This window comes from Euwallacea fornicatus, chromosome 18, assembly GCF_040115645.1.
Source record: "Euwallacea fornicatus isolate EFF26 chromosome 18, ASM4011564v1, whole genome shotgun sequence".
Lineage (NCBI taxonomy): Eukaryota > Metazoa > Arthropoda > Insecta > Coleoptera > Curculionidae > Euwallacea > Euwallacea fornicatus.
The window spans coordinates 361,917-387,607 of NC_089558.1; the positions used below are offsets into that span (position 1 = coordinate 361,917).

Consider the following 25,691-nt stretch of genomic DNA (forward strand, 5'->3'; position numbering starts at 1 on the left):
TCCCTCTTTTTTTACCTCTATGTGGTAAAAGGAGATAACTTATATTGGCGGATTATTACATCTGACGTAACTGATGTTAGTGAACAGACGTGACGGGTCAAAGAGGTGTGTCCAAATTTCCAAAACAATGTTAAAGAATTCAATTTTTTCTTCTAAATTATTATACTTTTCAAAGTTATAATAATTAAAACACAAAGATCTATCTAGTATTCCCCATACAATAAATAAAGACCTAGAGAAATGATCCATTACAGTAAAGTGTTAAGTTATAGTGCTTAAAAGCTAAAAAACCTAGAAAAGGTAGGTTATATTTACTTGAAATTTGTATCTATTTCCATTATTTTCAATAGATTTTAACATTTCGGCTATGCCCTCACTAAGAAAGAAAGTCTCATCTTATCTGCGTCAATTAAGCTTTTACCATGAGCCCAGAAGACATAATATTAACGAAAATGCCTTTGTCACCAAATACCTGCAAGGGTAAGTCTCAATTACCCATAGGTTTTAGCTCCATTTTCAATTCAAGCATTGCAGACAAATCCACTTAAGAGAAGGTCCCCCTATAATTTATGGTGAAGTCCCTACTAACTTGCCCAACTATGAATTGGGAAACTATGAAAGTGGCTCCAACTCAGTAGTCTGCTGTTACTCTGGTCCAAATGGAGGTCTTACCACGGTCAAAAGAACTGAAAAGCACCTTTCAGTCCCTGATGATGATATAGATTTTATAGACAATCCCGAAGATGAACTTAGTAAGTACTATTCCTTACTGGGATCATGGTTGTAGCATTTATTTAGGTTGTGCTGTACTGCTGTAGTAAATTTAATCTGAGAAGGTATAACCCACAAAAATGAAATATTTCAGTCACCCCAGCAATACCAAAAAAATCTCCTAAAAGGGTTGTAGGGCAACCCATAGATAATACTACAATGGTGATTAAAGTGGCCGGTAATGAGTATTGTGTGACCAATAGGCCCAAAAGACACAGTAAAAGTCACAGTCTTGGTAGCATATCAGATTTTGGTATACAAGTAGGGAAAACAAAGATAGACAAAGATTTTTATAACAGCTGTGATAAGGGAGAGGATGCAAATTCCAATAGCAATCACTCTCAATGTATAGAAAATGCAGTATGTGATAAAGAAGATACTACTATTACATCAGGTAGAGACATGGGCACTAACAACACCACGACGAGGAGGAAAGTTAGTGAAACTAAAAAACCTAATCTATCTAACATTAATCACAAACAAGACACATTGAAACATCACTTTTTGTCATCAAACAGGATTAGAAGTGGTGGTAGTTCAGGTAGTTCAAAAAGTCAGGGGGAAAAGGACAAGAACCATGCCCTGTCCAAATCTCAAAGTGAAGGCAATCCATTCCAGCACAAAAAGAGAGGAAAAATAATCCAGGTGCAGAGGCAACAGAGACAGAGGGGTATATAAACTGATGGATGAAACAAATGGGATAAACATATTTTTTGATCATATTTGAGGCGAGATATTCTTGAAATCAGACATAAAACAATATAAAAATAACATGTCAAAGTAATTGATTTCTTCAGGTATTACATTCAGAATAATGTAAGAAATGATGGTATTTTCATGCAATTTTATTTTTGCCAAGTACCTTAGAAAAAACCGGTTTGTGTTGCTTTTGAATATCACCCTTCTTTTGAAAAGTTGTTACAAGTAAAATCACAATTTTCTTAATTAAATCTAGGGGCAAAAGGGGATACATTTCGAAACTGGTTAGATAATGAACAGAGGTATATTTGCTTTCCAACCCATTTAACAAATGGGGCCAGCAAAAATAGTTGCTGCAGTTCTTCAGATAACGAATGTAGCTGAATATGTTCCAACGTATGCTAGTGTTTTTACTTCATCATACATCAAAGTTAGAAAGGATGTGCGTGAAACTTCTTACAAAATACTATTATATGGTATTAAATTTGTGTCATATTATTGTGCTTGCTGTTGAAATGTGGATCTGGTTGAAAAAATTATAATTGGCGTGACCTAAAGCATGTGTGATCCTCTTCATAAGGTCAAAGTGTGGTGATTCTACGAAATACCGCAATCACATTTATAAATTAAATAATTACGTTCAGACCTCCGTGAGTTCGTACATTGCTTTGTGCAAAAATAACCTGCTGGTTATTTTTTGGTTGTTACCTTTCTAACTATACACAAGATTTATTGGTAAAAACTTATGACTTACGTGGTAAACAATATGGATAAAAACTGGTAATAATGAGACAAAGCGAACGACTCACCATTTCGCAAAACCAATCGTGCTGTGTAAGCTTCCCACAGGGGGTGTCTGTTCCTTTAACAACAAACAGGAAACTGTTTATATGGAATGGCCTGGTTGCCACATAAATTTGAGTTTAATAAGACACAGGTCTTAACATGTGCCGTCCTTATTAAATAAAATCTCAGTTATTACATAAAACTAAGTGTTACTTAACTGGTTAGAAAAATAACTATTATATTTTGTTTGTTCGGTGCTCCTGAAATCTAATATTTTGAAAATAACAAATAGCAACTTTATCCAGGAGTGTTACGAACTTATAAGGGAATTATGTGAATGCCATTCAGATAAAGTTATTTGGATTGAATGGCTTCACATGGTCTGTAAAGATATATACGGGAAAACATTTTATTTGTATTAGAGAAACTGTACTAGCCCACAATGTTCGTTTAGAACTAGTCAAAAAGTTACTCCACCTGGATCGAACTCACGTTAACAACTTTTACACAAGTGTGGAGTTAAATTAACTTTAGATAAAGAGGAGTGGCATGGCAATATGGTGTTGATGTGGAAGGACACAAGACAGTCAACAACAGACTTTCAGCTATTGTTGACAAAGCGTCCACCGATTTTCGCTTTAGTGCGAGCAAAAAAATGTACGTGTACAAATATTGAGGCTAATTCGGTTCAAGGATCTCATTTAGCAGCAAGTCAGCTTGACGAGGATATTCCCATTAATCCACCTGCAACAGATACATCAGGTGATGAACGTTGATAGTACCAATGATAGTAACATTAATGAGCCATAAACTAAAGAGGCCAGTGAATGGGAGAAAATCAGATTCAGCATGAAGTCCGCAATAGAAATTCTCAAATAGTGGTGGGGAAACAATTTAGTTAGATGAAATTCCTTCGCATGTATCGTGGTTACGCCAAGATGTTCCGGTGACCAGGTAGCGGCGCAAATGCCAGAAATAAATTAAAGTCTCTTGTGTGATTAACTCCCAACAAAATATCACCGCTATTCCTATATGGATATATTACCCGTTTAGCGAATTGATGAAAAAAGGGGGAATGATATTAACGCTCTGTATAAAAAAAAATAATATAAATTCGTGCATTCTTGACGCAGCTGTTCTGACCACAAGCATATCGATTTTCTGATGAGCAGCGAAACAAAATTCGAAAATGGTGTCCGATTTTATTATACGTTTTATACAAGGTGTAACATATCATCGTGGAGATGTTTCAGGGGGCCACCTCACATATCGAAAGTGGCGCGTTTTTGACCATGGATCTATTAACATTTTTTTAATATTTTGCAAAGTACTGTCGTCCCACGAAATGTCTGCATTACGATATGTTACACCCAGTGGATAGGGTGAATTTCCAGTGAGGGATACGATATACAAAAACTGCCGAACTTGTGCTTAAAAATAAAACTTGATAGAAATGCTCTCATCTCTCATCATCCTTATCCATATATATATATATATATAACTATATGTAATCTATATGTATCTATGATAACTGAAGAGGTAAGTCCTAAAGCACTTACAGGTAACTTCTCGATATATTATACTAGCTCACGCTCCAAAGTGTTTTTGTCTCGTCTCGTTTTAGAAACATTTCGCTTCAAGAAATCTTCCAAAAATTTGTTTGTCCCGTTTGTTCTGTTCAGCGGTTTAGATGAGATGTGAGATTTGTTGGCATGGGAGTTTTACAATTATTATTATGCATTGTTTCACCGTCTCCTTAGACATGGTCGAATTTATCAGATCTGGGAGCAATATCTGGAAGTTATTCTGTGAGATGAAAGAATCGGGGAATTTCCAGATATTTCTCTTTTAAGTGTTTTGTATTTGTTCCAAGCTGTTTTTATCTTGGGCCAATTTTTGAGCTTTGGCAGGTTTTAGGTACTTTCGAAAATCAGTTTGATGCACGTTTTATTAGAGATATACGTTTTCGTAGATAAGTATTTAGCGACGTGTGGTTGGATCTTGGTTGACTAACTAACCAGCATGTAGATATCTGCCAATAGAGGCATCTACCAGTTGCTTGATGCTTTGATATTTGTAATTTGAACTAACACTAATAAAGCCGGATAGTTTTTTTTATGTTTTCAAATACGACCAGCATGCTTGAATTGAAGTTTTTGGTTTTTGCATGATAATTTCATTCACCATCGATCACAATTATAACCACATCAATAGAAATAAATTTTATCGTGATATTCTTGTTCGAATGTGACTCATCCATCGAAATTTCCAAGGGATTTTAGACCGACGTGCTCATTAGTGCCTTTGAACGAATCGATACTTTTCAACGCGCGAGTTATATCACGTGTGATTCATCTTATTCAACTTATGGTCTATTCGTCTTCAAGGCAGACACGATCAAAAGCATAATAAATGTCAATTCGTCGTAAATGTCAATGTAATAGTAAATGTCATCTACCACGTGACTAGCAGCTGATTGGTCTATACCAGGTGCAGGTGACGTATCGTTTTACGGAGTTGCAATCAGTTTAATTTTCGGTGCTTTTGTATCTACCCTTACATAAATGTTATAAATAGTTATTTATTGTTGTTTGTGATTTGTTGTTATTCTCATCTACTATAAATTTTTGGTATATTTAATTATTTTAACAATACGCTCACATATCGCCCTTTGTTACATTTTAAGGACCTACGTGCGGCCCTGTTATGTATGCTTTTGCTGTGTCTGCGTGCGTTTGTTTTGATCGCGCCTGTCTTGAAAATAAACAGAGTTTAATTTCCACTCATCTTATTCTTTCATATTCGTATTTTAGGCTGAACTAACCCCGCATATTCAACCCTGTAACTGATCGCTCAAATGTACCTTATAGGCTTTTTTTTTTTTTTATTGCTAATTAGCTTCCCTTCATGGCTTCATACAAACAACTCGCCACAAACAAGCAAATTTTAGGTGATGAATCGACGGAAAGTGCGAACCAAACCTCTACTTTTATCGACGACTCTGCACTCCCTGCAGAGTGGAATAGAAAATCAGATTTTTGCTACGGGATTTCCGATAGTTTATATGACAAAAATCAAGCGACGAAGCTTAAAAACGGCGACCCTATCGCCGACTGTTTCGGCATTATCACAAGAAATGATTCTGCCATTTTAGCCGTAGCTGATGGCGTCAACTGGGGTAACCTTTTAATAACAACAATTGAATTTTTTTTTAAAAGAATCCATAGGGGAGAAAGCGAGCATAGCAGCCAAATCTGCCGTCCATGGCTCCTTACACTACCTCAATAAAATAATTTTCAACGACACGAAACCGTTTGAAAATCTAACGAACAAGACTGAAGAGGGGACTTTAAATAACGGCTCATTGAATCCCTGCGAAACTGCCAATCTCGTGTCAAACACTCGTGAGGTGTTTGTGTCTTTGTTGAGGGCTTTTAATTGCGCTCATGATCTCATCTTGGAGAATGAGGTGCTAGTACCGAACCAGCGCTCGAAACCAATTACAAACAGTTGCTTTTTAGGGTATGCTCACGACTCTTACCATCGCAGTGGTACTGCCCTTGAGGCAAAGTAATGGTGCTCAAGATTTTCAATATGTTTGTTGTGTTTGTAACGTCGGAGACAGTTTAGCCTATGTTTACTCCCAGAAAAACGGCATCAGGGAGCTAACTAAAGGTAGTTAGAGTTAATACTTAATTTATTTCAAACCCTGCGTCCCATTCTGATATAGGTTCTCATGATGTCAATCGCAATCGAGACATGAGAGATGCTCTAGGTGCTTTAGGCCCTGTGGATGGTATAAACCCAGAATTGAGCAACCTAACTTTGTCTATAACGACCTTACACAAAGGAGACATAGTTTTGGTGGCTAGTGATGGGCTGACTGACAATTTCGACCCTAATGTCTGCAGATTTACTGTCAACAAGAAGCCCGAGAAAGGGGCAATTGTTCGGGAGAAACAGAAGAGAACTGCTGTTCGAGGGGAAGAAGCTAAAGCTCCCGATAGTAGATTAGATGAAGTTTCAGTGCAAAAACCACCAGTAAAACCTCCCAGGAGGAGCAAACCTAGGAGTTCCGCATCCAGTGCTAGTCACTCGGAAAGGTCAAACTCTTCAGTGGAAAAAGAGATAAAAAACAGCAGTGGGCAAAGTACCTCTAAAGCTCAATTGGAAAACCCGTTAAAGGCCCATTTTATGAGAGAAAATTCCCTAGACGAGCCTAAAAAATTTGACAAGGAAAACAACCTAAACCATCAGAAAGCTCCTTCAAATAAGGGAAGCACTTTAGGGACCAACCAAGCCGTTCAGACCTATCGAATTATGAAAGCTAAAACTTCCTTGGATTTGCGCTCTCAATCCAAAATCCAAATAACAAGGAACGAAGACGGGGTTCCCTATGTCACTCCAATCCAGCGCTACGAATTGCAATTGCTATTGATGGAGGACATTCTGCGCAACGGCATTTCTGGGAGGGACACCCCCGTTACAACTGCAAGAAAATTATGCGAAAACCTCCTCAATTTTACTATGAGCATCACCGCGGCGAAGCGACGCACTTTGGAGGATCAGGAATTATATTTCGACAATCGGAATGGGCTTTTGGTGGAGGTGTCAGACAACCAGAAGAAAATCCGAAGGAAGAGGGCTTTGGAAAAGGTGCAACCGCTGCCCGGAAAGCTGGACCACGTAACTGTGGTAGCGTGGAATGTGGGAAACGTCGGGTGAAGATGGTTGATAGGGTAAATGACAGCCATTTGACTAGTCACACACTTATATAAGGATCAATAATACACTTGTATAACTAACAGAGTATTTTTGTATTTTGGGATATTTTCATTTAGTCGCAGGTTTATATAAACATATTCTGATCTATATTGGTTGCTTGAGGAACATCTGTGGTACGCAGTTTTCTTCCGAAAAATTCGTCGAAATTTTATAAATTGATTTTAGTGTTCCGTTAAGAGTTCTCAGCTTTGCCGTTCCTCCAGGTGGACTGCTTCGTGGTACCATCGAGTAGCGGTACTTGGTCGTTCGCATCACCGTTTTCGTCACGTTACCTGGTAATCCTTAGAGTGATTTTACCTGAAAACTTATATTTTTGTCCATTTACAACGCACGCGATACGTTGCTTCAGCATCGATGCACAAAATAACAATACACAAAGTAACATCTGGGCAATTCAATGTATGTATATTTTCCGTTCAGTCGTACCACTGAGGCCCGGTTTTATGCAGATGCGTCATCTTCGTCCCGTGTGTTAACGGAAATCTATCGAGTGAGTGGGTAAAAACGTACTTTTGGACTTCGGGTGATTCCAAATCTTAGATCAATCTCGGATTTTGTGAAACCTTGTTAGGCTTCTCGCAACTGCAACAATAAGTAAGACTGCTGATCAAACCTTGTGAGACTCGACCAACTTCATCAAAATACTAGTACAGCAATTAATAATTCGCGAATTGCTTAACAAGGCTTTAAACTATTTAGAACAGTTTTATTTGTATTATAATTACTCATATAATTGAGTATCCGCCTCTGAGTTTAGTAAATTTCTCTCTTAATTTCCAATTTAGACAGTTTTTCGAATAACATTTCTTACTTTAAATAATTCTTGTGTTATCAACAACATTATACATATTAAAAAAAGAAATTACAAACATTAGTTTTGTAGCGTATTTTAAATATTTTAAGGAGCCTAAATACGATAACACAAAATTAAGTGTACATCCACCAGTTTTTTCAAAATATTTACGGAATTTGGAAAACCAATGTTGTTTACAGATTTATGTGTTGTTGTTTTTATATGTGTCTCGGTTAATTCCTGCGTTTGCCAGCATAAATAAATCAATAGTAAACAATGGCACGTGTTCGAAGTTAAATATGTATCGATACGAGAGAGCCAATTATAAAGTGGTGTTGTCAAGGAAAATCGTTTTGTGAAATAGGAAAATTGATTGACACAAATGATTTCACAATATAGAAAAATTGTTAAACGGTACTGATATGAAGGAACAATTGAAAATAATCGTGGAAGGGGGAACGAAAAAGATGCAAGCTCTTGAGGATTAGCGTTACGTTTTGCAACAAATAAAAGAAAATTTTAAAAACTATTACTCCACCATTACGTCAAGAGATCGAGGCAAGAATACAACGTACGATGTCTATTGAAACAATACGAAGAGTACGTACTTCGAAATAATAATTTTCATAGTAAGATTGTTCATAAGAAGCCCCTCATTTCGAAACGAAGTCGGTCTTAAAAGATTGAATTTTGCCAAAACGTTCGTAAAATATGGTGCATTCGTTCTTGTGGAACAGTGTAATATTCTCTGATGAGACAAAAATTAAATTTTTTGGCTCTGACGGTCGCCAAATTGTCTGGAGGAAGCCAAATACTGCCTTCGAATCAGAGCACACAGTTGCCGCTGTAAAACATGGAGGTGGTAGTGTACTTTTATGGGGTTGTATGGGCACTGGTGGAACTGGAACTTCAGTATTCGTCGACGGCGTCATGGACAAGAACAAATGAAGAATGTCTCGATGTTATTACTTTCACCAGGATAACGATCCGAAGCAGAATGCTTCTTTAGTTAAGCAGCGACTCACACACAACGTACCTCGATTAGTAAATCCACCCCCACAATCACCAGACGTCAATACCATAGAAAGTTTGTGAACGAAAATTAAAAAGGCCCTTAAAAAGCATCAGTCTTGGAATATCCCTAAGCCCAAGCAAGACATTTTGGACGTGTGGGAGAGCAATCGGTCTTCCGTTACCAAAAAGTCGGTTGCATCTATGTCGGATCGTCTATAGGCCGCAAACGAAGCTATTGGATTTGCGACCGATCATTAAAAAAAATAATCGTATTAGCCCACTAATGATTAAGTGATGCATATTTAATTTTGTTTTGCCCTATTTAGCTTTAGTTTCTTAAAATATTCAAAATACGCTGTAAAGCTAATTTTTGTATTTTTTTATTTAACGTAATGTTGTTGAGGCCGCAAGAATGATTTAAAGGGATAAATATCATTCGAAAAACTCTTGAAATTTGAAGATTACAAGAATATTTGATAAATTCAGAGGTGTATACTCAATCACATGAGTAACCGTAGGTATTTTCCTGCAACACACGCGTTATGTATTATTATACATATACGTTCTTGGGACTCTGAAATACGTCTAGATTGATTTCGGATTCTTTCGGGTACGTTAGTCATTCGTGAATATTCTTACAATTCAGTACCGGGCGTCTTAATAATTACCCCGATGCAACGTGTAAAATAGATTGGGCTACATTGGTATCTCCGTTGTTTCAAAGAGCAGATGTAGAGCTAGCTGATTTTTGGACATCCCAAATGTGATACTGCCAAGTTGTGCAACAGAACAACGTCGATTATGGCCATATCTGTACGTGGTTATAGAAGTGAAAATCGCTACTCAATGGTGCGGTGAAATGGCTTATCTATGGGAACCCTAACGGCGTTAAAAGATAATGCATGAAATTATTAGTCGATATAGGTTTATACATTTCATAAATTTGTACGGTTTCGTGCTGAAATTATTATTTGCTGAAGACTAGCAGTAGCGCAAGTTGTATATTTGACTCTACAGCCTTATAGTACATATTGGAGATACCAAAGTTAAAATCAAAATCTGCAAACTCGTAAGGAAAGCTTTTACGTATAAAATTTAAGTCTGTGTGCAATTAATGAAACTTTAACAGGGAGGATTTATTTATTAACGTTAAGAACCAAATTCTATTTTTGGAAATCGGAGGTTTTGGGGAAGGTAAGGATTATTGAAAAATCGTACTTCTTTTGTGTTTAATGTGCTAAAAAGTTCGTTCATTGGTTGTACTCGTCGCAATTTACACGGTAATTTATTTAAGTGTCGTTCTAATTTTTATATTGCGAATAATGGCTAATGCAAGTAAGAATAATTATATAGTTCATATTTTCGTAATAGTTAATTTCTGTTGTCATTATTTAAATAAACCTTATACTAAAATTTCGCATTTTTGTTTCCATCGTTCGGCAGGACATGATATTAGGTTTTTTTTATTTGCCAAGGAGAAACTTCTTGCAAACAAAGTCGATAAATTAAAGGCGAAACACAATCAAACAGCTCGATCTCACCGGCAAAATCCGGTGTTTTTGGTACAGGCGAAACGGGGTAATTACAGACGAAGAGAAATATGAACGCGACCGGCGAAACTTTAAAATTTGCATTTCGAAATTGGGGAGAGAGTAGTCTAAAAGTCGAGACCTTTTAAAACGCAACCGTTAGCAAATTGGGATATAAATTCTTTTCGTCCCTTTTTACAGAGGCGTACTATTCACAATTCTGTTAATGGTTAGCGCTAACGGTCTTGAGAGTGAACCGTTTAAAACTATCGCAATTGCGTTAGTATTCCCAAAATAAGAATAAAAGCCCGGTAAATTTCAAACATCTAGTTTCAACGAGTACCGAGAGATGACGCTCGCATCGATGTTCCTTGAAACCAGCTACGCGAGAACCGGCAACGTGGGAACCGGTGCTGGTCACTCGACTTTTTACGCACTTTTCTTCCGTCGTTTTATTGGGCGATTCGCGAAGTGTTACACTGAAACTCGGAGGTGAGACCCAATCGGATGCATTCCTAAATTATAGAATTTCCGATATCTTCCAAATTTGATTGAGTCCCTCGAAATGGGGTTTCGCAAAATAAAACATAAAAATGAACGCCTCTGAAACCTTTTCTGACCCGAAAAAAAGGGAAGTTTCTAAACCAACAACGAACGAGGTTCGCGAGGCAGGGAAAATAGAGGCCGAAATAAAACTAAACCTAATTGGTTTGCAAATCAGCCGCTCTGATCAAAGATAAGAGTCGAAATTGTAATTACTTTCTTAATTACAACTCAAATAGATAATTAGTTTTCGTTAGGAACTACGGCGAAACAATGCGAGGCGCCACAGAGTAACGATTTCGGATATTCTGCGTGCCTTTGGTAATTAAATGTTCTTTATGTCTTTGCAATTTTAAGCTTGATTTGGAACATTAACGAGTTTTTGTGGCGGTTTGTTTATCGGTCTACTTTTGGCCAAAACAATAATTGTTGCTTGCGACAGGGAGAGCGGTTCTACAGTGAAAAAAGTCGAAATTTGTCGGGTTCGTGTGCGCCGCTCTCATGACACGATGAATTTTTGATGGTTTTTTAAAAGGTAATTTCGCCGGGTCTAGTTGCATCATTTTATATTAAATTCTTCAAAACGTTTTATTGCGTCTTTTAGTGTGGTGTTTCAACTTACCTCACGGAACATAATATACCGGCCATAACTCTTAGCCGTAAGAAATCGAATTCATTTTATCCAAACATCCTTCACAAAGATTATATCGAACGATATAATTAGGCGGCCACGTTGATGATCTCAAGTTTCTTACACCTAAATTTGATTTCGCATCCTCCGACGCGAGACGTGGCTTATCTTTTCTGTGGATCTTGTGCGAGTCACCCTTTGACTTTAGAGCTTTGGCTGTGCCAGTGCTATCTGATTTGGAAAAGCTTTCGGCAGTGAAATTTAATCAGAAGATGTATCGAGAGTAAATGGGCTTTATTAGCTAATTGCATGTACATTTTCCGTGCCTGAATAATGACGTATTATTCCCTGTCTCTGTTTTAACAAACGATCATTTATATCGCAGGCTGAAAGAGATGGTAGAGAGCTGCCTTACGCCGTCGATTTCTTTATTAATCATACTCCATAAATAATAGCTTTTAGGTCACAACTTTTGATTAATCCGGCAATTAATCATTTGTTCCTAAAACCGCAATGTGTTGTTCTCGATTGCGAGAAACATTTTTCAAAATATTGACGTTTTAATGAAAGTGTTATGTAATGTATTAATTTCAGTCGACCGTGCTAGAATAATTTCTTCTCCGTAGCGAAACGCAATTTTGGACTTTATCGTGCCACCCTGAAGGAAATTTTCGCCAATATTATCCCCGGCGCCAAAGCTAAAGAAAGGAAAGAGTATACATCTGCGGCTCGATCCATCAATAAGGATTAGGCAAGCCTGAGGATTCTTTGAGCCGGGACTTTAACTGGATTTTCCGAAAAATTCGACCAAAAAGGGATTTTTGATCAATTCACTCGACCTAAACTCTAAATCTTGTATATCGCATTAAAAGCAAAGGTTATTGGACAAGTTTTATAGAGAGGAAATCTCGAGACCTGACATCAATAAATGGGAGATTTTTGGGCTGGGGAATTTTCGTATTGAATATTGGTTTTGAGAACGAATGAGCACGGCCACACAAATGATTTTTTTCAAGTGTAGAAACTAAGAAAAATGGCGTATTTCAGTTTGGGATTTCATTCGGCCCCGAAGAGGCATCGCATAAACGTCAAACCTTCGTCAAGTTTGCTGAAACAATATTCAAAATATGTGTGGACCGAAGTAGGTGCGATTTCAGACAAACGTTCGAACGATCGCTTGTCAGCAGCTTTTCTTGCGTTTTAAAAGTTCGATTTGATGTGCTTCCGAGGAACATTCGAGTCAATAATATTCGCTAGGAAATTCTCAGATTTATTTGTATACTCGATTGTATCCTGACAATCTGAAGAACGTAATTTTTACGGTGCCGATAACGTGTTTCGAAGCTTTCTTGACAATTTGGTGGAGGCGGCGGTATTTGATTGCAGGATCCCAGCTTAATGTCAGCCGCAATTTCCGTATTTTCGTCATTATTTTTTCAGACCAAGGCTTTTATTTTAAAAATAAATACAAAGAAAATTATGGCCCTCGCGATCTCTAAGACTTTCTTTTTGTCTGGCGAAAACCTGGAAAAGCGTAGAAGATTTATCAGCGTTACATCACGCCTTAACTAAGACGTTCCGGAGATAATTTCAGTCCCTTAAAAAGGAAGATGCGCTTACGTTAAGCGGCGAAATGCATATATCAACGGTAAAATTTCCCCTGTCTAGATGTTTCTTTTGTTACACATTTTATTCCCCAAGAACTAATTGGAGAACCGTATATATATATATATATATATATATATATATATATATATATATGTGTTGTTTAGATGTTTCTGGATTTAAGTGATTTCGATCCAATACATCGGCCGTCCTGCACCTGCACCAAGCAACACAATGTCGAATTCCGCTATTTGATAATTAGGATATGAATATAATTTCCGTTTACGATTATTTCTCGATAAACAGCAAAAATACATTAGTGTCCAAGCCGGTTCAGTTTGTAACACAATTAAATCGAGTCAAAATGCCCATATAATGCAGTCCATGGACCGTTCCCTGGAACAGCGCCATTTTGTTTTAGGCCAGAGTGCTTTTAGTGTAATAAACATAAACTGGATTTTATCGAATTCAGCGGCGAAATTGCTAATATGTGCTTTTGTCGTGATTGTGAAGGAAATGAAATTAATTTATTTCGAAAAAAAGCGGCGTCAATAATCTCTGATAACCCTGGAAAATGATCAGTAAAAGTTTTAAATGTCTCTACCACCTGCTTCCCAAATTTACACGTTTCACATTTAGCTTCGGCTAATGTTAAAGGGGCGGTACCTCGTAAGTTTTGAGAAAATTAAAATCTGAAACACCTCTAAAGTTTAAATTACACGGCGTATTTCTGATTTTGCAGGAGAACGTGGGGAGTTTCTCTCAGAATCCTCGGCGCGGTCCTACACGATTTCTTTTGGTGTAATTCGGATGTAAGGGCATAAAAGTAAAGGAAAAAGGTGGTGTTCGTTTTCCCTTCAAATGAAATTTCGAGCCATTATAAAAATCGGAAAGAAGGGGAAAACGACTCTCTCCATAATAATTGGGCAAGTCATAAGAAATTGAATTTGCCTGGAAATTATTATACGGGGTGTGTCACGCACGGGGCAAATTTCGGGATGATGTTTTTCTGGCGATTTCTCAACCACCTGGGCTTTCCACGACCTAATCACAATTGATTTACGTACTCGAGCCCATCGATCTTCTCCGGCAATATGTTTCTTTAAGGGTCCTTAAATATACATAATATAACAAAAATATAAAATTTTATTGCAATGGAAAAGTCATATCGGGCCGGAATATCTAATAATCCGCATCCCTGCCGAATCCGACAGCGCCATGAGGGTGACAGGTGTTCCCGATGGCTACTTATGCTTTCTCCGGTTTAAATTCATATCTGCATCTTGAGAAGGCCGTAAACCGGGCCATATCGTCATTTGCTCCACCAGCTGACTTATTCGATGGAATAGAATAAGGGCAATTTGGGACATTTTCAATTTCCGGCCGGATTACTGATGACTACTTTTAAATAACTCCTTTTAGGTAATTTATTTTCCGATGTAGACAGAATTAAAAGAAAATAGCCCCTGGACGTATTTTTACGTTTCGGCTCGAGCTTACGCTCCATCAAAGATGCCCCCGTAAACAGCTTCCGGGGGAGCAATCTTGATTCACGATTGCGGGCTATATACGTTCAATTTTGCAAATAAACTATTTTCGAATTTGGGAACGCACCGACAGCAAAAATCTCTCCACATCTGAGCTCTGTTTATAAAAGGGCCCTCGACGTTCTCGCTGTGTCAGCTGACACAGGCCGCGGTATTGTCCCACAACCAGGCTGTAAAATTATTAATTCGAGCAGATTTTGGATGGGGATGCATTCGCGTTGTCCCCGTCACAAAAAAATCAACACAATCGTTTAAAACTGAGCGGATTTGCGCTAGGAGAGCGATTCAAACACAAAAAAGGATGAGCGCTAAAAAAGCGCCGATATAGCAGTTGTTTTGCTGGTATTAACAGCTGTTTAGTGCCTGTAAAAAATTGTTGAAAAGAATTCCAGTCAAACGTTGCCGAATTGTGCTAACGTTGCTTAGAACCAGTACCGGCCTTCGGGGAGGAGCGACGGTCCGGGGCCGCGGTTTTTCTTGGCGGCAGGGTAGAGGGGGAGCGGTAAATAGAAATTTCTTCCGGGGCGCTAGACTTTCCCATACGATAGCGTCGGTCTTGCTTGTAACGACGAAAATCCTGCAGAAAACCAACGCACACACCGAGACCGATGCCTCGACAACGGCTCGCTGTACCGGATGTTTCTGAATAGACGGTAGAAAATTTAATTTGTGAATCCTGAGCCAAATTCGAGACGAAAGGTTCATATTAAGATGCGGCCGAAAACGCTCCGGCTTCGATCCACGGGGTGTTGAAAAAATTCCCTTTTTAGTTTTTTTTTTTTTTTTAAATTTTAATTATTTATTTATTTATTACCGAAACTTGCTGAAAATCTTTACGTGTCATACGCCGAGTGTTTTCTCCAGACGTGCATTGTCGGACTTTGATTTCGAACGCGGGGGTGGTGCGGCTCGGCTGGCTTTGAGCGCTACCGTCCATTACACGTCTCTCCGTTAATTTTCCGAGTCTTTTGGACAAATTTCTGAAATCCGCACCGAGTTTTCGCACTTTTCAGTCGCTTGCGAAATTTCGCTCAAGCCAGCGGTTCGGGTGATGCTCGCGGTGGCGCTCAAGGGCGTTCACGCCCGTCAATTCGAACAATAAAGGAACACTCGGTGGAGTCCGCCACGACTCTTTGCCGCACCTGCCTGCTGTCAAGTTTGACAGCTGGCGACTCGCGGCGGCGCGAAACGCCAAAAAACGATGGTTTTTCGGCTTGTAAAATCACAAAAGTATTTTTTAACGCCCTGTAGATCGAAGCCGAGGCGTCGTTCGATGTCTTCGTGCGAACTTTTACGTCTTGGCCTCGGCTCAGGGCCCGTCTATCAAGTTTTTCGTCACCTTTTCAAAAACACCCTGTATGTGTGTGTTCCAGGGAGCTGTCCAGGGCTCAAATGACTGCTTTCTTATGTAAAAAGACTAAAATGACAAATGACCCGGGTCTCACGAGATAAATATTTAAAAGGAAAAACCGCCAATCGAAAACCGTAACATTCAGGAACGGAAAGAAAATGGAAAACAGATTAAATGGTGGGACGTGAGCGTTTTGAGGATGGGGCAAATATTATGATAAGGGGGCGCGAAGAATTCAGATTAGTTAGGGAAAGAAGTTATCTTATTTCGGAAAAACATTATTATAAAATGTAAAACGATCCGAAAGTATGCCGTTCACGTTTGCTCTAACCGCTTATTCCTCCAGGATCACATTTTGCACGCCGTACATGCAGTCGGTTTTATCTTTTCTTAACCTACGGGTTTTACTCGTCATTACTCAGTATAGCTCTGTGTCTTTGCCTTAAAGGAAAATACATGATTTTATGGGTATGACGTCCTATTTGTGAGACGCCCTGTATAAATTTTGATGCCCGGGACGTTTAATTTAAGCGGTACCTCCGGAACGAAGAGTCGCGATTACAAGTTAATACCGCATAAACAAAATAGGCTCCTTCGGATGTTTCGTCGCAGAATGTCTTTTACGGTTATAACGTGCATAAAAAATTATGCAGTAAATTATCTGTACGCCCTGGAGGGCCAATTTTTCGGCTCGCTTTCTTAGAAAATTTGTTTTACGCGCACCGACATTCATTCATACAACGGGCGACGTTTTTATTCGCGGAAAACGCCGTAAAAGTGTCTTCCTTCAGTTGGTTTATGGTGATGTCTCCCTTCGTGTGTCCTGTTCACTAAACGACTCTATATTTTTTGACTTCGGTTTTTCGCCACTTCAATAAGATAAACTTCGAGGATCGATCTAAGATGCAGGAAGAGAGGAATCATGAAATATTAAAAAGACTGCTAGTAAAAACACATGCATAATCAAAATCCGGATCTCCATTATCAAAGAAAACAAAGAAAACGACTATATTGAATGGTCAAGGGGGGCACCGCGGCGCCGCAAACTCTTACATCCGCTCCCGTTTTAAGTACAATACACGCCTCACTGACGATGTCAATCTCACTGCTTCGCGTCGCCCATCCCGCGAAAACACCCAAAAAATTGATATCGCCAGCCTCACTATTGATCTCCTGACACAATGGCGAACGTCGCCCTTTAGTTAATTTTTAAATTTTGTCGCCGACCAAAAACGCAGGAAGGAAAAAGACGTTGCATGAGGCCCCCCTCGCTGAATGGTCCTCAGAATTCTTAAAGAAAAAGGCTTGGATAGAGGCAGTCTTATGAGAAATTCATGGCAACTCATTGAAATGTAAAAGATTGAGCTAGATAGCCAGAGCGACCCTGTTACATATGTATTGTTACGGCTGAACAATGTTTGCTTACATGGGCTTTGAATAATAGTGGTTAATCGGACGCTAGAGGACAACTCCACATATTTATCCGGGATATTTAAATAAACGTTGTTTTGTTATTTGTTTTCTTTCCCATTTTTATCTGAAATATCCGAGCGGACTCCTTGAAAGAGATGGGATTAGTCGCAATAATATGCGAACGTCTCGTAGTGAAGAAAACTCATTTCCAAGCACAATAGTATTGTGGTATCAAAGCGGGCTTTACAAAGCCGTCAAAACAACAGCTTATCTGTTGCTTTATACACCAGCCCGTCAAAGACTTCTTGCTTATTTTACGGGTGAACTTTTGAAAAAGTTCGATAACACGGCCGTGTCAATACTTAACCCAATTTCCCGGAGCATCAGACGAAAAGTGGGGGGGAAACTCTAGAGCCGTTATATTCTGCATTCGGCAGCAGATTTTTATTTTATCACGAGAAAAAACAGGTCGAAACAAAACGTTTTCCAACTCGCTGATAAAAGATACTCGAGTTTTATAAAACACTTCCGATACACAATCAAAGTATGCTTTGTCGTTGGGCGCTCCAGTTATTGCCAGCTACGTTATCGAATATCCTCGATTTTGTTCAGTTTTGAGGAGTCTTTCAGCCATGCGAATGGCTTTGGATGCAGAAATAACAGGAATTTGGGAGTTACGTCACCGCCGCGTCAAGAAACCGTCGAGGTCGAGGTGGTCGTTGATAGGTGACATTACGTCAAAAATCGAACTGATTACCGCGGATCGATGGCGCCACCCACCATCGGATCGGTCCGGGTCGGTTTGCGACCTCCACTCGGACGACATTTTTGAATCAAGCCGTTTGTAGTTCATTAACAAATCTAGGAATGTCCCCATCTCGGTCCAAGTCGTTCGAATTTCGGGGATTGCTTGCTGATGTTTTTCCCTGAGGATAACTCCGCTTTGCTTTACTCAATTGAAGAATTTTTTAATAAGGTTAGCTAAATTCAAAACGCATCCCAGGAACACTTGTTCTCGCTGTGAAAACGTTTTAAGAACATTATGATTTTGCTATCAGCCTCACAACTTGAGTAATTAGGGCTTGATGACTACGTGCTCGACGCAGAACTGCTATAAGTGCAACGTTCAGTCTGCAATTAGAAACGCCTTGACAATTTGATAAATTTTTCTTTTTTTTTCCATCTCGGTTCTCACTCGAATCGCACCGAAGTTAAACAAACGCGGGCGATTTCGGGCCTGGACCGAGGCCGCGTGTGGTTTGTGCCAAAGAACTAACATATGACGATCAAGTTTCCACTACAGCCGTTCGCAGAGAATTACGGAGAAAAAGGACATGTTTTCGCTGGTCAAGGACGGTGTCATGCGGTCCCTTCTCGTCGAGCACTAATGGGAGCCAGGCGTCCTTACATACATGAGGTAATATAAAAATGCGAGGAAACGCAGATGACCATAAGATAACGCAGATGTTCCCGTGACGGTGCAGATGGCCACATAACTCTCGTTGCAGCCTTGGTGGTATCGCAATCGGAGTTCTGGGAGAGTTCCGCAGCCGTGCAACAAATCGCATTATTACAATCCCAAAATAAGAGTTGAGTGGGGGCACGCAGATACTCCCCACGAAGTTTTCTGCGACTTCAAAGCCCGAGCTAACGTGGCCATGAATTTGTCTCAGTGTATTCGGAAATCCAAGTGAATTTATGCCTGCAAAAATAAAAATTAATCATACTTACTTCGCCTGATAGAGGTCTGCGCGAGATGGGAATGAACCTGGAAGTAAAAATGTTGCTTTAAGTCGCTAGGTAAAACGCTCATTCGTAATAAACTATAAAGTTTTACAAGTTTTATGGACGCTTAAATTTAAAAGTATAATTTTATGTCGGGGTCGTCTTGACAAGAAAACGACCAAAAACGGCGGCAGATAAGAACAGGAATTAAATTGCTCATTTTTGTGAGGGTTCGGCTCAAGTGTGGATTTTTCGCAACTGGCGTTTCGAACGTTTTATGTAAAAATTTAAGACGGTTTCGGATTAACAACAACGCAGGAGCCACTGCCGATGGTTTTCTTAACGTTATTTTTTAAAGAAAAACCATTCGATCCCCATCGGGAGGGCTTCAGGTCCGGTTCGAAATTACATTTGTTACGTCCAAGATGAAATTCGTAAAAACAATCAAAACCATTTCCGTTAATGCGCCTATTTGGACGAAACCTGGAAATATCACTTCTCGCGAACGTTCTAAAATTCGAAACCCGTTAATGTTATCGATAAATTCTCACCTAACCGAAAGGGCGATACCAGTAAAGTATATCTTAAATTTTGAGGATTGAAAAATCCGTGAGTGCATACATCAACTCATTCTGAGAGCGAGTTGTATCGGCATGGAGGTTAAGTGGATATAGGTCCTTAAAAAAGGTGGTTAGCGTAGGGTTCGGCCAAGCACCGAGGGAAGTGCGAAAAGGCCTAAAGGGCGTTGCGACGGGAGGAACGGTCACGACCGTCAGCTTTGTGCGAATTCGACCACCGAAATAACTTGAGAACACCGAGGCGTCTTTCCACGTTGCCGCGTGCTTGGCCGGGCTCCACAGTAAGCTAACGCAAGAAACCGTCTAATATGTTTTGTATCGGAAGAAGCCGGCTGAAATGGACGAAAAACGTCGATTCTCTGGACCATCCGAGGAACAGGTGCGGGGAAACCGTCTTCTCCCACAGTTCATCATTTGCCACATCGCTGAAATGGGTTCATATATCCAGACACCGCTTTTCGACAACTTTCCATATTTTTCCAGGCCAAGATTGATGACGATGCGTTCGGGTTTAAAATAATGAGCTTTCGGATTTATATACTCGCGCGATGCCGGAGTCTGCCGCATCCCCAAATATTAACTAATTGGCATCGCGTCTTGGCCCCCCCGAAGATGGCACATTCTTGTTAATGTCTCGCTGCAAATAATTAATATTAATACCGGGTAATTTGTCGAAGGATTGTTTATCAGCCTGACCCTTTCCGTTAATTTCATGACCCGACTCTATAAATTACCGACTTGGAAACGTGAACACGTTCACTCTAATAACCATCAGACGGACTAAATGCAACCTTAACAGTATTCGATGTGATTAATTTAAATTTCGCACTTTCTTGAAGAAAGGGCACGGCAATCAACCGGAGGCATGACTGCATACACTTTACATCTTCAAATTCCGAGGTCAGGAATTATTCAAGGGATGCTGCAACGACGTAAAGCCTGTTTTGTTCCCTGTACGTGGCGGGCTTTGCAATTTTTAAACTAGGTAATTTTGAGGTAGTTGCATGGGATGTTCCATATTTTAACGCGCATCCCAGCATAAGAAATACATCTTTTTCAAATTTCCTTTTAAGAGTGAAACGCGATTTAAAAGACGACCGTCCCTTAAAATCTCAACCCTGGAATTAATGGAAGTCTCGAAGTTTTACAGCTAGTTTTGTCGGAGGCTGTTAATCCGGCTGCTTTTCTTTGATAGGCCGTATAATCTCGGTAATTAGTTTATTGCTAATAAAGTTAGCTAACTTCAAAACGCCTCCGAGGGGCACCACACCGAAAAGGGACTTTCCTGCAGCGGTGAAGCTTCGGGTACATTACGATTTCGCCTGTCACTCATCATTGTGCAAGTCGAGAATTTCGGTGTCCGACGACTGTGGTCTGTTCATTTTCAAGATAAACGGGATCGAAACGATACTATGTGCACCACTGACCACGTGGCCGGCAGTTGATTGGTCCACATCCGCAGGTGACGTATCGTTTTGCGGGGCTGCCGCGAATCTCGTTTTTGTCGCTTTTGCACGTACCTGCGTGTACATTATTAATTACCACTTATTATTGTTTGGGATTTTTGTTGCCTCCCGTCGTTCACACGCCGCTCGCACGCGAATATATAACAATGATAAATAAGCAATATATATATATATATATATATATATATATATATATATATATATATATATATATATATATATATATATAATGTGTAACGCGTCGTCTTTTGTTGCGTTTTAAGGGAGCTCGAGTGCGGTCCTGTGTTGCCGCAACTGTGTGCGTTTACGTGCGTGACGTAGAAGTGAGACGGGCATTCCGCTTGTGCGGATCGTCATCAGAGAACCTCCGATTATTTGATTGGCCGGAGCTGTCTCGTTGACAGTTGTTGCGTTTTCGTGGAATTTCAACAGATTTCAATTGAGATTAAGTCGTTGGAAATTGTTTTAAATAGATCTGGGGCGTGGCCGAGCGGCTCGTTTGCATAGTTAGCACGGTTCTGAGACAGCTCCGGTGATGTCCCGCTCTCGGGCCAAAGACGTTATTTCTATCGTTTGAGGAATACGTGGTGGCACGCGGTTTCAGCTTCTCCGTCCGTTCGATTTTCGAGTTTCTTTGAAGACAACATAATTATCTTACATAGTATCGCCCCTTTATTTTGCTACTCCTCGCCTGCTCCGTGCGGATCCGCTGGTTTCAGTCAGATAAAAGTGTTTATTATTTCTGATTTCCCTTTGAGAGCTTTCTTAATTTTTGGCTTATTTAACTTTATCGCATTTTAATTGCTTTCGCTGAAAAAGTCCTTAATTTCAGGGATTTTACTTGCCCTAATCAAACTCCGACACTCTATGTCAGTTTGATGGGATTTGCACTTAATTACGCGCCTCGAATTCAAATCGCACTATAAACAAAATGTTTCCTCCTCGCCCCCTCAAATTCCTTTTTGTCAGCTGAAAAACTAGAGCTTCGTGTTGTCACGAGACATCTGTTTGATATTAAAATTTTCTTTTTAATAAATTACCGCCGACAAGACTCTAATCCAGAATTATGACACCTTGTGCCTCGGTCTGTCCTTATATTTACCAACGGATAACATCACAATGCTTGATCCCTTGATATATATTAGTTCGCGTTTGGTGGCGGCCGACTAAGCTCAAAAAATGTTTGGGAGGGTTCAAATGTCCCGCCGGCATGCTTTTAAAACGAGCTCAGGGGCTGATTTGCTGTTTATGCATAACGCTAATTTTCGGACAGGTTAGGAGTATCGCGATTCATATAAGTGACCCCACATTTAACTTTTCGGCTGCGGCGTGGCAAAAAGTACAGTCTTGGTAAAGAAACCGACATTGATTTATAGCGAAGTTCTAATGCTAAATAAAAATAAGTGCGAAGCGATGTTCCCGCCCTTTCTCCTTTGGCCCGCAATTAATCTTTTTTATTAGTAGTTCTTGTTTTTGGCTAACGAATTAATGGTGAAACCCCTTATCCCTGTTAATCAACTTTTTCGTCTGTTGGCGCTTTCAGTGCCGATATATGTATATAACGTAAGAAGTACTAAATTTCGGTAATATAAATCATTATTTATTCGACTATGTAACACGCAATACCCGGTGGTCTTATTTCGAACGCCATGTTGGATCTCCACGCCTTCAATCTAAGAAACAATTACCTTCCAGATATCACGGACCGGCCTTTGTTCGCACCATTTTTCCATTATTTCAGGTTGTTAATTTCGCTGATTAGCTCTTTTTCGCTTTTTTTTCTAGATATTTGACGATAAATCACAGATAAGTGTAGTCTGAAGATGGACCGTTGAAGGAAACTCGCTCAATAGGCGGCACCGATGTTATCATTGTTTAGATCCGCGAAACGGGCGGTCAAACTGCGTCGCCTTGGTGGACGATCCTCGACCTGGGCCCTTCGCGTCGCCCTTCCGAACGCGTGCCGACAAGTTTAAAATGCGGAAAAAAGTACCGAGGAAACCACTAAACGCGTTCAATTAAACGAAATTACATTTGAACAATTTGAGGTCTGCCATCTTCTACGTGGCACAAAGTCGCTTTCCAATGCCGTTCAAATCATTGAATATTTTATGAGTCAGGACTACTTACAGCGTAACCCACACAAACAGGAAACTTTTTAATAAAAGAAAGACACAAATCTCGTAACAAGAAAAGTTTCAGTTAACGCGAGTCTGCTTTTTCACGATTGACAGATGCTCTTTCGATTCTAGCCGATCTCAGGGGGAATTAAACACAGTTTCCAGTCGCACTTTTCTATTTAAATTCCCCGCTAAGGCTGCCACACGTCTGAAATATTGAACCAAGACCTGGCCGATCTGACAGATTTAGCATTTTTGCCCTGCCGAGAAACCTTTTATTGGAAACGTTTCTGTTTTACTTATTTATGGATTTGATTTGTTTTGTGACATGTTCGAAGGAGGTTATCTCGCCGTTTTCAATCAGTTAAATGAACTTTTCGCAGTTAAAACCGAATCACTATTATGGTGATTGCGCTGGAACGAACGGACCCAACTGGCAATAACTCAATTGTCGGACGAAAAAGCGCACAGTCACATTCCCGTGATCAATTCGTCCTCCTTATTTCCTACCTAATATGTCCAGTACAGGAGTGCAAAGTATTAATAGATTCGTAGTGACCGGCGGCGTCCAAAATGGCTTCGCACGGAAATAACGGCCCGAAATCAATCGGATTCTCCCATCCCGTTTAGGGACATAATAGGAAGGACCTACAGGAAATTAAAATAAAGGTATCTAACCATGCGAAAGCATAAACTAATATCTCACTTCATTGACAGATGGGCTCGGACGAAGAGAGAAACGTACGGTAATTCGAATTTGCGGGTGTTTGGAGCGACAAAGGAACGTTATTTTGCAGGACTGTAAGAACTGTGTCCGCCAAACTGTCAAGGAACTGTGACGTTTCAAGTCAGTACAAAATAACTTTTGGAAAGCGACCGTTGCAGTGAAGATCACATATTTCTAAAGCGTCAAGGAAGCCAGAGATGCCTGCTCCATGTCCGTACAGATTGAAAATAATTACTCTTGTATTTTATCTATCACCGCACAGAATGTCCTGTTAAACCGGGTCAGAGACGGCACCGGACCTGCCGCCCCAGGCGAGTTTCTTCGGTAAAAATCCGTTCCAAGAACTAATATTGTCCCGAGGTCGTCACCAATTACCGTTTAATTAAGAACCCGGAAAAGGTTTTTACCCGGATCGGAAGATTTCCGGTTGAAAAAACGGTTTCCGTGGCGCTACTGAGTCATAAGGTGGTCCGTTCAAAGGGGAATCGTCCTACTTGTCCCTCGATCTTGCCGGATCCGGGATAAGCCCGCTAAGCCTCGTGTTACCTTCATTGATGTCATAATTCTTGCTTAGCGTCAACTTTCCTGGTGAGAAATGTCCCCTTTATTGTTTAGCGCTCATTTGTTCTTTATTTCATTGTTCGCAGTCCTTTCTCCGCGCATTTACAAGTGCAGGTTTGTGCCGGTCGATCGGGCAGAGAAAACTAATCGAAGAACAGAGAAACTTCCTAATTCGAGACGGTTAATTAAAACTGATACCTCCATTGCTTATAACTAAGCGGGGCCCTGTAACAAAATAGACCAAATAATGTAATTCGTTTGCTTTCGCAAATTACGAGAATATGTGGGGAAGATTAGATGATGTTTGCATGGACGTTGTTTAATTTTCCCCGTAATGCTTTGTTTATCGCGTGTTTGTACTACAAATGACACACCGGAGTTGCCATAAACTAAAGGCGATAGTTTTAATTTTGGAGGTGCGCGCAAGCTTCCCCCCAAAGAAACTAAAAGGGGAGTTTCGAGGGAAGTAGGCGATAGTTGCCTAATCAGGAACTTTATCAAAGCCAAGGAACTAATTGCAATGTGCAAGCTTAGGAAGTGGTGTTGTTTTTCATTTGGAAATTTACTTAGGAGGTGTTCAAACGATAGGGTTAACCCTCTGAAATAGGTGTAGCAATTTTTTAAGTTAAAAGGACGTGGGTGGAAATGCCGGCTAAATGATAAAATTGAGGTAAAGCCGTGACGCGTACGCTAGATCCACGGACGCAGAACCGTGACCCAAGTACTACTACCACCACCACCACCACCACCACCACCACCACCACCACCACCACCACCAATTCGCTCGCACAAGATTAGATTTTGTCCGGAACAGTTCAACTGGGATTGATTCGTAAGAGAAACGGCGTGTACTCGGGCGATTCTAACACGCCCAAGACAAAGAACACGATTTTACCCCGGACTTAACGCAATTTCCACGTCATCTACCGAACCCCGCGTCCCGCCAGATCGTACTCCCGGTTCCAAATATTTGAACACCGAATAACCATAAATCCTCCATTTAGTCACCGAACGCCAATGGATAAATAAGAAAACGCAGTGTTTACA

General features: G+C 40.0%; 1 protein-coding gene across 2 annotated transcripts; it reads left to right on the top strand.

Annotated features, from left to right (window-relative positions):
* Positions 1-99: 99 nt before the first annotated feature.
* On the top strand, positions 100-10,261 carry LOC136344816 (PP2C-like domain-containing protein CG9801). 2 transcript variants are annotated; one of them, XM_066292613.1, is made up of 8 exons: positions 100-300; positions 351-480; positions 535-752; positions 866-1,441; positions 5,207-5,434; positions 5,484-5,725; positions 5,778-5,931; positions 5,987-10,261. In XM_066292613.1, exons 2-8 carry the CDS (start codon positions 368-370, stop codon positions 6,979-6,981), a joined length of 2,526 nt encoding a protein of 841 aa, XP_066148710.1. In that variant the 5' UTR covers positions 100-300; positions 351-367; the 3' UTR covers positions 6,982-10,261. The 2 variants fall into 2 exon arrangements, with proteins under 2 accessions (XP_066148710.1, XP_066148711.1); XM_066292614.1 differs by lacking the exon at positions 866-1,441.
* Positions 10,262-25,691: the final 15,430 nt, after the last annotated feature.

Bases quoted from the DNA above. Each gene is read 5' to 3' on its own strand.
- LOC136344816 (XM_066292613.1), top strand. From the start codon at position 368: ATGCCCTCACTAAGAAAGAAAGTCTCATCTTATCTGCGTCAATTAAGC. The intron at 481-534 runs GTAAGTCTCAAT...CAAGCATTGCAG, and splicing joins GTCACCAAATACCTGCAAGG to ACAAATCCACTTAAGAGAAG. The intron at 1,442-5,206 runs GTATATAAACTG...AGCAAATTTTAG, and splicing joins GAGGCAACAGAGACAGAGGG to GTGATGAATCGACGGAAAGT.